The 16,088-nt window shown below is 39.3% G+C and overlaps 1 protein-coding gene across 2 annotated transcripts in view; it reads left to right on the plus strand.

The window, feature by feature from the left end:
- PEX7 (peroxisomal biogenesis factor 7) overlaps positions 1-15,765 on the plus strand; it is an 80,858-nt gene extending 65,093 nt beyond the window's left edge. For both annotated transcript variants that reach the window (XR_010918654.1, XM_067542297.1), the window contains one exon: positions 14,176-15,765. Coding sequence is in view for 1 of the 2 variants with exons in the window: in XM_067542297.1 (XP_067398398.1) it covers positions 14,176-14,244 (69 nt within the window). In the remaining variant the exon portion in view is untranslated. The remainder of the gene's footprint in view (positions 1-14,175) is intronic.
- Positions 15,766-16,088: the final 323 nt, after the last annotated feature.

A 16,088-nucleotide genomic window follows, 5' to 3' on the forward strand; every position in this document is an offset into this window, starting at 1 on the left:
TGTTGATCACATGACATAGAATAGAGGATTTCCTGGTGTTCATTTCTTTTTCCTCCATCCATCAGGCTGTTGTGTACTATATCACACATCAGTTCGCTGCATAGGTACCTTGTTCCACTCCACAGGAGAGATTGCATTTCAGTGAGACTTGTTTCAATATACATTGTGAAGTGTTCTGGGATCCTTCTGGATGGAAGGATGCTATAGAAATATTATTTTTGCATTGTTCAGTAAATGTCTTTTGATTTCTGGGATTTGAGGTGCAATATTTAATTTAAAAAAATCAAGAGTACAAATTAGAACATTGTCAGGTTAAAACTAACAAGTCATGAAGGGGAAAAGGCATGAAGATGCATGTGACAGCAGGATGCAAAGGGAGCAGCAAGGTAAGAGGAATGAGCAGGAGTATAGGGCATGAAATGGGAAGCAGCTAGATATGAGAACGAGTGATGGACAATAGTATTTTCTTAAATGTTTATGAAAATGTTACCCATATTCAGGTGGTGAATTGTGGGTGCTTGTAGGAGTTTGAATTTGATATGAAAAGAGAGACAAAGAAGGGGTTGAGGAGGGACTGGCGTGGTCGGAGTGGCACAGAACAGATCTGATCCATTTGAAAAGAAATCTTCAAAGAAAGAGAGAACCCTGCCCCCATCCTCTGTGCAAATACTCCCTTTTATCATCTCTATCAGAAAGTGGAAAGTCCCAGCCACGCCAAGCTTCTCCCCTTTGCCAATGAGAGAATAAATAGAAACAACCTATGCCAAATATAGCAAGCTATAATACATAAGCCAGTGCATCTATGGCTTTGTGTATGTTATATGGATCTTACTCTAATCTCCCTTCTCCAAAGAGGGATTGGTTTTTGAGTCAGGCTATGAAATTATTCCCTTTGCACTGCCCTTTCTGTAAAGGGGGCTGCACTATAGCTAGGAGTGCACATCCAGCCTGAGCTTTATAATAGTTTCTGTAGAGAGTGGGGTCGATATAACTTGTTAGGATTGCCACTGTGTTCATTTTTAAACTTCTGCAACTTTCTATGGATACACATACAGCTTGATGGTCAACTCCTCACAATGAAATGAGACTTGATTATTTTGGTCTGTCTTGCTGTGGCAACGATATCCAAATGACGCTCACTCACATGGCATTCTGCAGTTTAATGTATGTGATGGTGATTCTTTGCTCTCTTGAATGGCACTGACCCCCTGCAGTAAGAGCATATAATAGTTTCCTTCTGACATTGCCCCATATCTGAATAGTTATAAGGATTTTAAGGTCCTTGTAAATTCAACCATAAATGCAGTTTTATTGATACCTTCATCAAGGAACAACCCCAAATATATGTCAGCACCCCCCGGCAAAATGAATAAAGATCATTGGGAGCTGTAAGTCTAACCTTTTTGCTCACTGTATTATAGATGACATGGACACCAGAGAAAACCTTTACTCTATTTCCTTTCTTCTATCCCCGAAACTGTTGTGTATGCACGAGTTGTCTGAATGGTTGCCTCTCTACAGGGTATTCCATTTCGATGGGATTGTTTGCAAGTGGCCTTACTGCAGGCCACTCAGAATGGTTGATAATGGCCATGTTCACGTGTTTCAGTAATTGTGGAATGGTTGAATAATAGCTCTTTTGCGGAAAGAAATTCAATTTATTTTAGGACCAAATGTGAATTCAAATGGTTTCTTCAGTGGAGAAATGTGTATTAGGTATTCTGTTGTATTTATACTAATCCCACTCTGGTCAGAAGAATTAACTATTGTAAAGCTGGAATTGTATTTTGTGGACACTTTACAGGAAGATTTTTAAACTTCCTTTGCTTATTTTTTGTTTGTTTTTTGGGGGTTTTTTTTGTCTTGTTTGTTCTTTCCTTGTACACATAAATGTGGAATTTAGATGTTCCACATGACTGTTGAAGCTATTATGCTGCTAGAGCCATTTCACTCACTATATTTGTTCCTCCTCTTATGGCCTTTCTCAGCCTCTTCTTTAAACCTCTCAAGACATTCCCGGTAAAGTTTTACCGTTTGAAATTCCTTGAGATAAAAAGACCTTTTTTTGTGTATGCATTTTTTGTGTATGGACTTCTTGGCTGGCTGGCTTATTCATTCTGAATGTTATTGGTGAATAAGTTTGTAGGCCTTTGCAAACATACCTTTTGTTTTAGAGAGCCTCTCTTTGGGTAAAATTCATCCTTGTGCACTAGCACAAGACAAGATCTTATGTGCAACTTATGTCCCATTTAAGGCTCCTGAAATGAGACTTAAGTGGTACATAGGCCTTGAGTTGGCCCTCGGACAAGGGTAAATTTCACCCTTTGTCATTTCCTGTTTTAAAATCTTGGTATTTTTAAACTGTCGCGATACAAGTGGTCTTTCACTTGTGAAGTGGAAGGATTAATATCAGCACATTTGGCCTGCATTTTGTGAAAACCATAGTTGCTACAGCCATAGTAAAGTTCTGTGAAAGCTATGTCACTACACTGAAAGGGGCTACCAGCAGTACAATATTTCCATCTCTTTGATTTTAAAGTGTTATGAAAAGTGACTGCGAGGAGCACCTTCTAATTCAACAGTTTTTCACCTTGCATGTGCATAGAGTTTTATCTGATTTAGTGACTTAAAAGTTCCTTACTGCTTTTTACTTTGGTTAACCATGTTGAGCCAACACAGCAGAGAGTGAGCTGGATTCTGATTCTTTAACAAAACTGTTTTCTTAGTTCCAGTGAGTGATACCAGTACAGCTCCCTGGAAGATGACACAGGTTTGTGGAGAAAACATGGGCCTGTACAACCGTTAATTACTGATGATTATTTAAAAAAAAAAAATGAAGAAAAGAAAAAAGGAACCTTACTTGACTCTTAGATCCAAGGTTGAGTTTTCAGGGCTGGTGGTTAGGAAGAATGTTGTTTTGCTTGTAAACTGAACATATTTGATATGGAGTCATTGAGAGGCGATAAACATGGACTCCCACAATGCCACTTTTAGAGTGTCATAGGTCAACATAGAATGGCAAATGAAAATTTGGATTAAACTTTTCCAAAACACAGCCATGACTTGATCAGTAACAAAAGGAGTAAGCTGGTGTTCTTTAAATTCGCTCTTTAAAGATTCTTTTCATTAAACTATCTAATTTTGCAAGCATGCATTCATTGCTGTAAATAGTTTTGAAAGCCCTCTGCACTTCACTGCTAGACTTGTCTTTCAGACCTGCGACACAGGCAAATTTAGACAGCACATCCTTTACCACTAAGGGCTGGTTTACACTTACCTGGAAATTCGGCGGCAGTTGACAGGAGTTATGCAAACTACGCAGAGTAGTTTGTGTAACTCACATCGACAGCTTCTGCGCGCTGTTTACACTGCACTGAGCTACGCTACTTGAAGGGGTGGACTTACTCAGTCGACTTCCTGATTGATTGAGCGGGTCTCACTGACCGCTTAATCGATCCTGAAAGATCGATCTGGCGGTGGCGATTTTGCCACCATCAGTGTAAACATAGCCTAAGATGTAATAACCGTTGTGCTTAGAGAATTGTAGCAAGTCTAAAAAATCAGCTTCCTGTTACATATTCCGTATCAGATCAACAAAACAACTGTTTTGTATCTTTTGAAATAGATCCTAGACCATTTGTACAATGTTTAAGAGACTTTATCATAAAGCTAGTCGCTTACCCGTTTTCAGCTCAGTGTTTTATGATACTTTTTAATAGTCTGTAAAACAGGAGCAATGCCATTTCCACCTCCCAAATGTCTTCCTTTCTTGGGAAAGTAATACATTTCTTTAGGCATGTTTGGGACATTGCTGTTTCTGGTCAGTGTATATAATTTGAATCTAGGTCTATGTTAGAACTTCTGGCCAGTTTTTTATTCTGTATTCATCACAAATGATTATTTAAATGAGAAACAATGTGTAGTTTAAAAAATACCACACAAACTAGAATGTTTGCAAATGGAAAAGTATATTAATTTATGAAATTATAATATACACTTCTCCATTTATGCATGAGGATGGGATTCAGTTACAGTTCATCCCTGATGCCTCTTGACTAACATAGAATCACACTAAATGCTCACGGCTTTCTAAGCCAAGATGGAACCCCTTATTAATTTAAACCAACAGATGATCCAAACCTCAAACCCAGTTGGTTAAGTGCATGAGGGAGGGGGTTAGTGCCAGATAGCAAAGAACTCCTTGGTGTGTAACAGTGAGTTTCAGCTGGCCTGACCAGTCCAGTGTACCCCAACTTACTGTTATAATCTGTATCTAAAATGGGTCATGTAAAGTATCGTATGCAAACTGGTGACACACTGGTGATTAATATCATTGTGAAATGCATGTATTAACACTATGGCAGGATCTACAGATACTCACTAATACAGGTATTGTGCTTTAAAAATCTGTGACCAAACAAAGGGAAAGAAAAAGGTTTTCTCCCAGACAGGAGGGAAAGCAGCTATCTACCTGTCTCCAATGTAAGTTAAGCATGGTGGAATTAAAACAATGGAAGTCCCATTTACATACAAATCAGCAAGGGGATGGGAAGTTCCCAGGAAGGAAAGAACAGCATGAGGTCATCCTTTGTCTGAGGACAAAACAGTAAATTTAGGAAGATATAAGAAGAGAGAAGAAGCCATCTCAGCATCCATCATTGGACACAGACAAAGGACCAGAGCTCTTGCAAGCTGAGAAAGATGGGCCCTTCAACCAGGGGGGTTGAAGTCTCTCAGAACTGAATGTAAGTGAAAACACTGCTTAGACACAGATCTTTCACTTAGGAAGACAAGGGAAACCAGTACCTTGTACTTCAGTGGATGATCCTGACTGGGAGAAAGTTAGCCATAGCTGGAATGAAAAACATGGGTAAGAAATCTACTTTGGTCCAAGGCTGTAGCTTTCTGAGTTAAGTCTTAGCCACTTGAAAGAGTATTTTACTTTTATTTGCTTATAACTTTTTGTCTTTATCCCTTGTTCTGTGCTCCCTTAAACCCCTATCTCTTTTTGTTAATAACTTGTTTTACTTTTAATCTAAACCAGCCTAGTGCTGTTGACGTGACTGTTAGCTCCAGTTAAAGTAATAAGCTGTGCTATTGTCTCTTTAAAGGAGCAACAAACCTTTATTACTTACAGGTTTTCCAAGAGAGAGCTGGACATCTCAGAGCAGACAGTTTTGAGAAATTCGAGACTAAGAGTGTGTTGGGATCATGCTGCAAATGGTGACCAAAGCAGGTGGAGACCATGGTGGGGCTGTTGTGTTGTAAGCAGACTGCTAGGTTCAGAATGCTGAACCAGGGTTGCACCACACACAGATTCAGGAAACGGCATGCTTGCCTGCTGGCTGTTGGTGTCCAGGCTCTGAGCCACAGCAGCAGAGCATTTAAAGCACCCAAGGTTACAGGGCAGATGGTGATGCAGCCTTTCACCGGTCTGGGTTGCACTCCAAAATGTTAGTGGGTCTTCTCTCTACCTTGACTTACCAAAGGTCAAGGTCAAGAGGAGTGAAAGTTAAGGCAGAAGGGTCACCTACCCCTTGATTCTCATTGTTCAAGAGAGAGAATTGTGTGGGATGGAGAAAATCAAAGACAAAACTTCCTTTCCGTTCTTGTCCGATTATGGGCTAAGAGAAATGTTCACTTGTCAAAACAAATTTGATAAGTAGCAAGCCTAATAACTTTCTTTATTAATTCCATCAAACTTCCATCCCATATGCAAGAGTGCCTGGGACCCTTTACAGATGTTTCATCATAATATAAATAGCTCATAGAATTAAGACAAAAAGACATAGTAGAAACGTTTCCTAGAGAAAAGGAGGAAGGAAAAATATTGCAAATAGGAGTGAAAACATGGCTACAATGACTTTTTTTAAACCTATTATAAAAGAAAGAAGTGTTATATGTTTTATTGAAACTCAGCAGGAAGAGACAAATGTTCAGAGCCATTTCTACCCTTGTGTGGTCACCACATAAGAGACAATTGCCTGTCAACCTAAGATTTGATTGTGGAAACCAAAACCCTGGAAGGTAAGTGATACCAAGATACCTGTGTGATGGGCACCATTAAAATGGTTCAGAGAATATTTATCTTGATGGGACTCCAGTTCCTTTTAGAGAAATCCTTTACAGAAATTTAGACCAATATTGCCAGCAGTCAACGAGCGCAGAGCTTCTTTGCTTTTCAACTAATGCCATGATGTGGTGTTGGTTCTGTGATAGAAAATCTTTCTCCAGAACACTTGTTCTTCCATAAAGATTTTTATTTTTAATTTTAGACATGAGTAGTTTCATATTTCCATATATCTAGTGATAACCACTTCTACCCTCCTGACTGTGGTTCAAAAACTTATTCTACGGTGGCATTGACATTTCTTAGCCAGGATAAAGAAAGCAGTTGCATCTGGAGCCTATTGAAAATACAGTATAGATACATATCTATTTTGCTGAATTTCGGTAAGAGGTTTGTGTTTTTGCAGTGTTTAGTTATTTTCTCAAATATAGTCCTTGATTATTGGGTTTGGGGTTTTAGTGCCACCTTAGAGTATAGCAAAAATCAACCACTATCTTGAAGGATTTCTTTTCTTGCTCCTTAACAATAAAGAGACAGTATGTCATTGAGGTAATTACAGTAGGCTGAATGGATTGCCCGAGGGTTCTGGCAAAGGTCTAATTCTATTGCAAAGCAAGGCTGTAATGATGAGCAGGAAACCGAGAACCTGAAGTATATCAGCTAGTGGGTCAACTGAAATGGCTGTGATAAATGAAAGAATATTGGTATTAAATCCGTTGGTGGAAAACAGCATTACTCTCAGACACTAGGATAAACACTTTAAAGTGAAACAGCCAGCCCATATTTTATTAATCAAACTATGAATTTCTAGTTTCTCACACTGCATATGCACAGAATTCATATTTTTTGGCTTTACCTGAAGGGGAATAAATCAATGTCCTGTTTGATTTGTGTGCTGGAAATACACAATATATGTATTTCTATGCTGCCTAACTATACCAGAAAATCACCTGGCATGGTATTTATACTGCAGCAATAAAAAAAAGTACAGTACACTAACTTATGCACTGATGCTGCAACATTACTGCTGAAATATGAGAGGGCTAAACATAACTAATAAATACATCCATTTTGTTAGATTGTGTTTGCATCTTGTAGTTCTAATGGTAATGGCTAACAGACAGGGAACTTTGCCACTTTTGTGGTTTTTTATTTTTGTCTGCATCCTTCCCTGAGCAATCTATATTCAATGGAATATTGTTATTTTACAATTAACCTTTAATTATTCCACTTCTCTATAATTTGTGATGGCAAAATATACCCAACCCCAACCTGATACAATAGAATTGTATACTCCAACACATAAGCAACATTGGTGTATTATCAAGTGTCCGGCAGAATATCTGTACAATGTTAATGAAAGTGTAGTGAAAATGGCTGCCCAAAGCTAATTATTAATTTTTTTTAAATGTTCAGAAATATTTTAAAAACCTGACATTTATATAGTAACTTTCACCCAAAGGTTAGCACATTCTCCAGACTCTACCCACTGATATCCAGACTTTATCCAGGTCTGTTGGATTGAAGGCAAAGCTATTTAATAGCTTTCAGCAACACTGTACAGTAGCTTGGGACTGAAAATGAATAGTACTTTATATTTAAACTTCTTGTGAAGGATGCCACATCATTAATTTGCAATTACGAACAGTGACTCAAATAAGTTCTTCATATACAATGAGATTACATTCTATGGACTACCCTATTGAATACTATTCTAAATTAGAATTTGATAAACCTGTATAAAAATATCAGTATGTTTTTTTAAAAATACTGAAAGAAGAACTTGGAGCACTTCCAAAATTATTCGTATAGCTCCAGCTGTGTGGTAGATACTTACAAAGTCACCAAATCTGAGATGGTTTGTACTCCCCAGCACTGGCAAGATTAGCACAAACACATAAGCAGTGTTTAATGTTACATTAAAAGCTTGATCAAAATTATTGTTAAATCAGTGATGACAAAATATTTTATATTTTGTTGACTCTCCTTCCCACTTAGGTTATAAAGCTGTTGGCTTTATACAAACAAATTCAATAAACTAAGGGTTGTATATTCACATCCCAGCCAGATATTTAGTACCATTAATAAAGAAAAACACTTCACACAGTTACTCACTAGTGCCTTCAGTGGGGCTGTTTATGCGCTTAAAGTATTCAGGTGATTAAATACCTTGCTGAATTGGGGCTTACAAGAGTCATCACATCCTCTCCCAAACTGCATTTGCTTTTGTGGCTGCCATTTTAAGGGTGCAGTTTGTGTACCAAAAGCCTAATTAAAATCACCCAGGTATTTTGGAACATGGGGTAGTCCCATCAAACACAGGATAGTCAGCTCCCAGACTACTGCACTGGGCAGCACAGAATGGGGAGGAGGTGAGAAGACCTTAGTGCTGAAATAATAGGTTCAGGACTATTTAGAAAGGCTGAACATGCACAAGTCCATGGGGCCGGATGCAATGCATCTAAGGGTGTTAACGGAGTTGGCTGATGTGATTGCAGAACCATTGGCCATTATCTTTGAAAACTCCTGGCAATTGGGGGAGGTCCTGGATGATTGGAAAAAGGCAAATATAGTGCCCATCTTCAAAAAAAGGGAAGAAGGAGGAATCGGGGAATTACAGACTGGTCAGCCTCATCTCAGTCCCTGGAAAAATCAGGAGCAGGTCCTCAAGGAATCCATTTTGAGGCACTTGGAAGAGAGGAAGGTGATCAGGAACAGTCTGCATGCATTCACCAAGGGCAAGTCATGCCTGATCAACATGATTGCCCTCTATGATGAGATAACTCTGGATGTGGGGAAAGCAGTGGACATGATATACCTTAACTTTAGCAAAGCTTTTGATATGGTCTTCCACAATATTCTTATCAGCAAGTTAAAGTAGTATGGGTTGGATGAATGGACTATCAGATGGATAGAAAGCTCGCTAGATCATCAGACTCAATGGGTAGCGATCAATGGCTCAATGTCTAGGTGGCAGCCGGTAACAAATGGAATGCCCCCGGGGTCAGTGCTGGGGCCAGTTTTGTTCAACATCTTCATTAATGATCTGGAGGATGGGGTGATTTGCACCCTCAGCAAGTTTGCAGATGACACTAAGCTGGGGGGGAGTGGTAGATACGCTGGAGAATAGGGATAGGATACAGAGTGACCTAGACAAACTGGAGGATTGGGCCAAAAAATATCTGATGAGATTCAAAAAGGACAAGTGCAGAGTTTTGCACTTAGGACAGAAGAATCCCATGCACTGCTGCATACTGGGGACCGACGGACTAGGCAGCAGTTCTGCAGAAAAGGACCTGGGGGTTACAGTGGACAAGAAGCTGGATATGACTCAACAGTGTACCCTTATTGGCAAGAAGGCTACCTGCATATTGGGCTGCATTAGTAGGAGCATTGCCAGCAGATTGAGGGAACTAATTTATTCCTCTATGCGGCACTTGTGAGGCCACATTTGGAGTATTGTGTCCAGTTTTGGGGGCCCTACTACAGAAAGGATGTGGACAAATTGGAGAGAGTCCAGAGGAGGGCAACAAAAATGATTAGGGGGCTGGAGCATGTGACTTATGAGGCGAGGCTGAGGGAACTAGGCTTGTTTAGTCTGCAGAAGAGAAGAATGAGGGGGATTTGACAGCAGCCTTTACCTGAAAGGGGTTCCAGGGAAGATGGAGCTAGGCTGTTCTCAGTGGTAGTACATGACAGAACGAGTAGATGACAGAACAAGTTGCAGTGGGGGGAGGTCTAGGCTGGATATTAGGTAAATCTTTTTCACTAGGAAGGAGGTGAAGTACTGGAATGGGTTATCTAGGGAGGTGGTGGAATCTCCATCCTTAGAGGTCTTTAAGCCCCAGCTTGACAAAGCCCTAGTTGGGATGATTTAGTTGGGTTTGGTCCTGCTTTGATCAGGGGGTTGGACTGGATGACCTCCTGAGGTCCCTTCTAATCCTAGTCTTCTATGATTCTATGATTCCTTGGATGATTGGGATGCCATTTGTCCATGGTTGTTCATGGTAAACCTACTTAGATATTAAATAAGAATGTCTTAGTTTAACTGTCTCTTGGTCTTTCTGACTGGAATGTACCATAGCAAAGCATAGTCACAACTTTGACTTCATAAGGTTCTTCCTCTCTTGCTTAATTAAGAGGTGATGATGGAGCCTTGGAAAACCTTCCTGCTTAATTTTATTGCCCTACATAAAATGCAGGTTGTTACAAACATAGAAACCTATTTACTTGGCATATTTGTACTGAATTAATAAATCCAGTAAGACTCCACTCTTGAAACTGATCTCCATAGTCATGTCAATCTACACAATATAGAAATAATTTCTGTGCCTACGTCTTACTTTCCATCATCTACTTTAGACTGTAGCACTTTATCATATTTAATTTGAGAGGACTTTGTCAAGCATATGTTCTGGGTCGTTAACTCAAAACTTCCCAGTTTTAATCTTGCTCAGAAGGCTTGCATGTACATTACTGATTACAGATAAAGACTCTTGGACTGAAATGAGACTTTTATTAAGCTAATTTATATTTTAGGAGTTAGCAGATTTGAAATTCTGCAGCACAGAGTCCTGTCTTGAATTAGCTTTAGAACTCTTGCTGGCCTCTAAGACATGTAACTTTAATAAATCTCTCCTTTGAAAGCAGTTTGTTCTTTTTGTGTTTCTACGTAGGTGTTCCTACTGCACTCATCGTAGTATGATACAAATTGCGATTAAAAAAAATCATCCAGTAAATAAGAAATCCATCAGTAAGCATTTTCTAACATAATTAAAATGTAGAATTTAAGCATCTGAATAAACATGGGAAGCTCAAATTGCTTAACTGTATAAATTTAGTATGTCCCTACTAGTTAGCAAAAAGAAGCACCAAATTTAGTGTAAAGGCTATCTTTAATTGTAAATCCAACATTTTAACAGTTGCCAATGAGTGAGAATCAACCTTTCTTTAGGAAAATAACGGAAAAGTACAAATGCAAACCAAAATTCATATTAGGGATTTTAAGCAAAGTTTTCTGCTTACTAATTTAAATAAATGATTTTAAGTCACTTTGATTTAAATCAGTCAACCCTGCTCTTTGCGTAGATTTATTCATCACCATTTCCAACACGAGTTTTACTTACAGATGTCACACTGCACAGGAAGATGTGACCCAGAGCTATTTGCTGTAGGTTTATCTTCCTTCTCCTAACTAGCTACATTTATATACTATCAGAGAAAATCAGCAAGTTGGGCAGAATTAAACCAAGTGGTACTAGTCAAACTGACTTTTGTATAGGCTCTATTTATTCTTACTATCACTAGATTAAATGGTTCTGTAACTATGTTTATTCAAAGGCTGCTGAGTGATACTCATTAGGTTGATTGTAGGTGGGGATTCCCCTGGGATTTTTCAGATGCTATTCCATGTCTTGTTTCCTCTTGAAAGGAAGTATTACCAATGTTGTACCAACCCATACCTGTGGGAAGTATAAAAATACTTATTGTGTATTTTATACAATTGCCATTCTCTGCACACCCTTTCTAGGAGAAATCAAATGTTTTTTTGTAAAATGTTAGAGGATCTGCAATACAGCAAACAGTGTTATATCACACAAGGCTCTCGTCATGTGAACAGACATCATGTCAAAGATTTTGTTCCATTCTGTTTGAAATGTAAAGTACTTCAAATAACTAAGCAGTTACAAACAATTGAGCAGTAACCATGGAATGAGACAACTACAGTGTGTATCATACAAAATTAAGTTTGTTTTTTCTGAATTTCTAGTGTGTACCTGTTCATTCTAGTTTTAGATTGAAGAGCGTGAATTAGATTTATAGCAAAATTGGTACTTGTTCTATAGGGCCTGATGTGTCTCCCATTGACTTTCCTGAGAGAATACAACACTTTGAAGATACTTTTCACAAGCTGCATTCACCTGGTTTGCTGGTTTGGATTATAGGCTTCGTCAATTTTATTTCTCTTCAGATCTCATCTTTTCTCTTACCTTTGCCTTAATTTCTTTGTCTTTCCACTGCTCTGTAACAATCTACATATTATATATCAGTCCATTATATAATTATCCATCTAGTATCTGGTGGTGTTACTTTATTACAGAATTTTAACTGCATTATGAAATATAAAGCATTTTGTAATCTGGTTTTATGAGTTTTTTTCTGTCTGATAATATTAATTTTGATCCTGTGCTGTAGAATCAGACCAGCCTTCATATTGTGTTAACTGCAAATCTGCACCAAAAAGGGAGTTTGGGGGTTTTATTGTTTAGAAAAATTAAGACCAGCTTAGATTCTGCTGCTATATTGTTAAGGTGGGGCCAGTGTAGGTGGTGGTATCTTCCCATCAGGTTAACGTGGAGCTCTCCTTGGAGAAGATGGATGATTGAATCGTCAGTGCTCTAGCCCTGGTCCTTGGGAGACCAGATTTCTGTTTTCTGTTCTGCCACAGATTTTTGTGTGAACTTATACAAATCATGTTAGTCTCTATGCCTTAGTTCCCCATCTGTAAAATGAGGATAATAGCACTTCCCTACTGTACAGTGGTGTGAGGATAATATATATTTAAGATTTTGAGGCATTGAGATAGCACAGTAATGGAGGCCATACCTAAAATAGATATATAGCCACCAATTCCGTGTGGGAAGGGGGAGACACTGGATCCAAGCCTTCATGGATCTCCTGGTTCCTCTCCTGGCCCATCCCCAGCCACCCTCAGAGCCAGACTATTTGGAACGAGTACATATGGGATGCTAAAGTCACTCTGCTTCCTCCAGGGAAGGTGGTGTATAGGAAAAATAGGACCTTGCAAGCTCCCGCCCACCTCCATGCATTTCATCCAATGGAAATGAAACCAGAATTACTGTGACACTTCCTGGGTATTCAGGATTGTAAAGCACCTCGCTACCACCTCTCCTTAGCATGGGAAAGTCTTGGCCGAGCCTGCCAATGTCAGTTCCCTGACTCCACGGGGCATGGGCAACACAATCATAACTCTAGGCCTACACAGGCTCTTCTGTCCCTCTGCAGTTTAGCAACAGGCACACTCCAGTCCCCAATTCTTCTGAGCATCTCTCTGGAGTGTCCAGGCCCTGGCCCTTTGCACACTTGCATTATTCAAAGTGTCACTGCTCCCAAAGGAACAGTACACCCCAGTTTACCAGTTACACCTCAATACCTCTTCTGTGCCCCCTTCCCCCCAGATGCATACCAATAGTCTATAGTCTTTACCTGTAAATGCTGCTCCCCTAGTGCTACTTCCTGTAAATTTCCTCTAAAAATTTTACAGTCACTTGATTAGCATTTTGGTTCAGTATGCAAATAGTGTATTGTGACAGGGACAATACACAATGCCCAGCCAAGGAGAAAAGTGCCTGTTATCCCCTTGCCTGGAAGAAACTGGTCTGAAGCACATTGCCTCTTGTTTTATCTGCCTTAACTCCAAGGCCTTGAGAACATAATTTCCTGTAAAGATCTACAATGCCTTAAATATTATCTGTACATACATTTAGAAATGATTATGATGACCACTGTGATACTGGTTCTTGATAACAACCCCACGTGCCACCTTTTGGTGAATTATTATGCGTATATCTTACCCAGGGGATCCTTGTGCATCCCGTGTCTTCTGCCAATTGGCACAAAGATGTTCCCGGGTTGCAATTAGTTTTACAATTTGTGAGACAAGCTGGTGAGGTAATATCTTTCATTGGACCAACTTTTGTTGGTGAGAGAGACAAGCTTTCGAGCTACACAGAATTGTTCATCAGGTCTGGGAAAAGTACTAAGAGGGTCACAGCTAAATACAAGATTGAACGGATCGTTTAGTGTAAGTAGTTAGCACGTATTCTAAGGGACCTGAGGATCTAAGGGATCCTGTATTTAGCTGTGACCCTCTTAGTACTTTTCACTAATATCCTGGGACCACACGGGTACAACATTGCATTTTACAGTTAATGTCAGAAATTAAAGAATTATAAAAAACAGCCAAGTTGAACCCAAACATCATGCACATTTTTCTTTTAATTCACAGTGCTGTAATCCTTCTGATTTTTGTGGTCAAAACTACTTTCCCAATAACTCTAATATGGACTATGTTTGCTTTGTAGGTGGCCGACTGTGCTTGGGATGAATTTGTGAAGATCTATTCCCCATCGTGTCTGGTGGTTCCTGCGTAGCGTACACCATGCAGTTCTCTTCCTTCACTGAGAAGACTTGATGGGAAGCTTTCTATGCTCCCCATAAACTAAACTCCTATTAGATGTGTCAATAATGTGGCTTTAATCCTTGTCTCTTTTTAAATAAGATTTGTAGTTTTAACTGAAGATGTTATGCATTTGAGGATATATTTTCAGAGCTGCATGTGGGGATCTATATTAAGGATGGTTCAACCATACACACAGTGCTTAGGGCAGTAAAATAATGCGTGAGTGATCAAAGGCTGGCAGGGGCAAACATTTGCTGGGGGCAAAGCCACTCCTAGATTTGTCTTTGGGAAGTTATGTGGGTAGTGGTCTTAAGAGTGGGAGATGTGAATCAAATTTCCTAAACCTGTTAAAGAATAAAGACAAATGGCATTTATTTTGAGATACTGTCACTATTTTTAAAAGGGGTGGGAGAGTGAGGGGTGTTTACTGTAAAATAATGCAGCTTCAACTTGAGGCTTGTATCACTCAGTTGACTTGAAATGGATATGTTTTGCTCTAAATTCATGTTGCATTATTTTCTTGAGTAATATGATGAATGCGGTTGACAGACGGTTAAGGGTCATACATTGTAATAAGCTGCTTCCTTTGACCTTTTTGTTCACTGTTTCATGATGGCCGAAAAGATTATTTCCATTTAGCCTTTTTCCCCCCTATATTTTCAGATAAAACTTGCTTGATGGAGGTCATACCAAAACCAATTCTGTTCTAGATAATGCTCAAAAATCATGAAATAGAGACAGATTGTGATGGGAAATCCTCAAAAGAATTAGGCACTTTTGGTAATGCTTATCCGAACTTTTGTGAGGCTCCCACTCCAACATTGTAATAGTCCTCTTGTGTCTCTCTGGCTTTCCTGTTACCTTTCTAGATTACTCTCGCCTTGCCTGCATCACATCCCTTTACCTTTAGAGGCTCCTTCACAGGGCCCAGCACTTCTGGCAGTCTCTTTGCAGGTCTCTAACTACTTCTGAACTCAAAAGTTATGTGCTTCTGGGCAGTGTATCCCAGAGTTGGTGGGCTTAGCATTAAGCCAGGCTAGATGTCAGAGGCTGCCAGATCTACTGGACCTTTTGAGGATGTGGGGTGTGGAGAAAGCATGCAGAGATGACGAACTGGATCTTATTTAAGAATTACAGGGAAAGGAGGACTGTGTCCCATTTTAGAGACAGGAGCTGGGGGCTACTGGACAGCCATGGAGAGAGAGCTGTGCCTAGATTAGGCAGCAGGGTGAAATAATTAATTGTTTTCCTCTTCTGAGATGTTTGGATTCTGCGTGGTTCTTTTTTTTTAATTGGGTGATCTGTTCCTGCATGCCAAGCACAGTAGCTGAATTAAAAACAAAAGTTTTGATTGTATTGTTATAAAATATTGCACGGATTTTAAAATAGTTATGACACTTTTTCATTTTATATGCTAAGAAATGACAACCATAAAACTATACTGGCCATAAAACCCACTTGTCTGCATTCAAATTGATTATTTCTAACCTTATCAGTCCTTTACTTTCATCTCTTTTCTGCTTAATATGCAAGCAACATGTCCGAGTGGGAAGAGGTCATGGAATATTTGTATATATTGTGTGTATGTGTGGAGGGTATTTTTAATCAGATATGCTGTTATGGTACATCCATTTGAAAGCTAACCATAGAAAAGCCAGTATGAGGCTACAAACAATCTCAGCCTTTCATCTGGGTTGTCATTAGTAGGATGAAAAGATGCTTTCAGTGTGTAATGTGTATATCCAACAAATGGATTTAACTTTCGTCTTAGCTCTGTTCTTTCCCTCTCGTGCGCTAACTTTCATTTGAGAATTG

This window comes from Emydura macquarii, unplaced genomic scaffold, assembly GCF_026122565.2.
Source record: "Emydura macquarii macquarii isolate MOO-44397 ecotype Brisbane River unplaced genomic scaffold, CSIRO-AGI_Emac_v2 contig_705, whole genome shotgun sequence".
Classification (NCBI taxonomy): domain Eukaryota; kingdom Metazoa; phylum Chordata; order Testudines; family Chelidae; genus Emydura; species Emydura macquarii.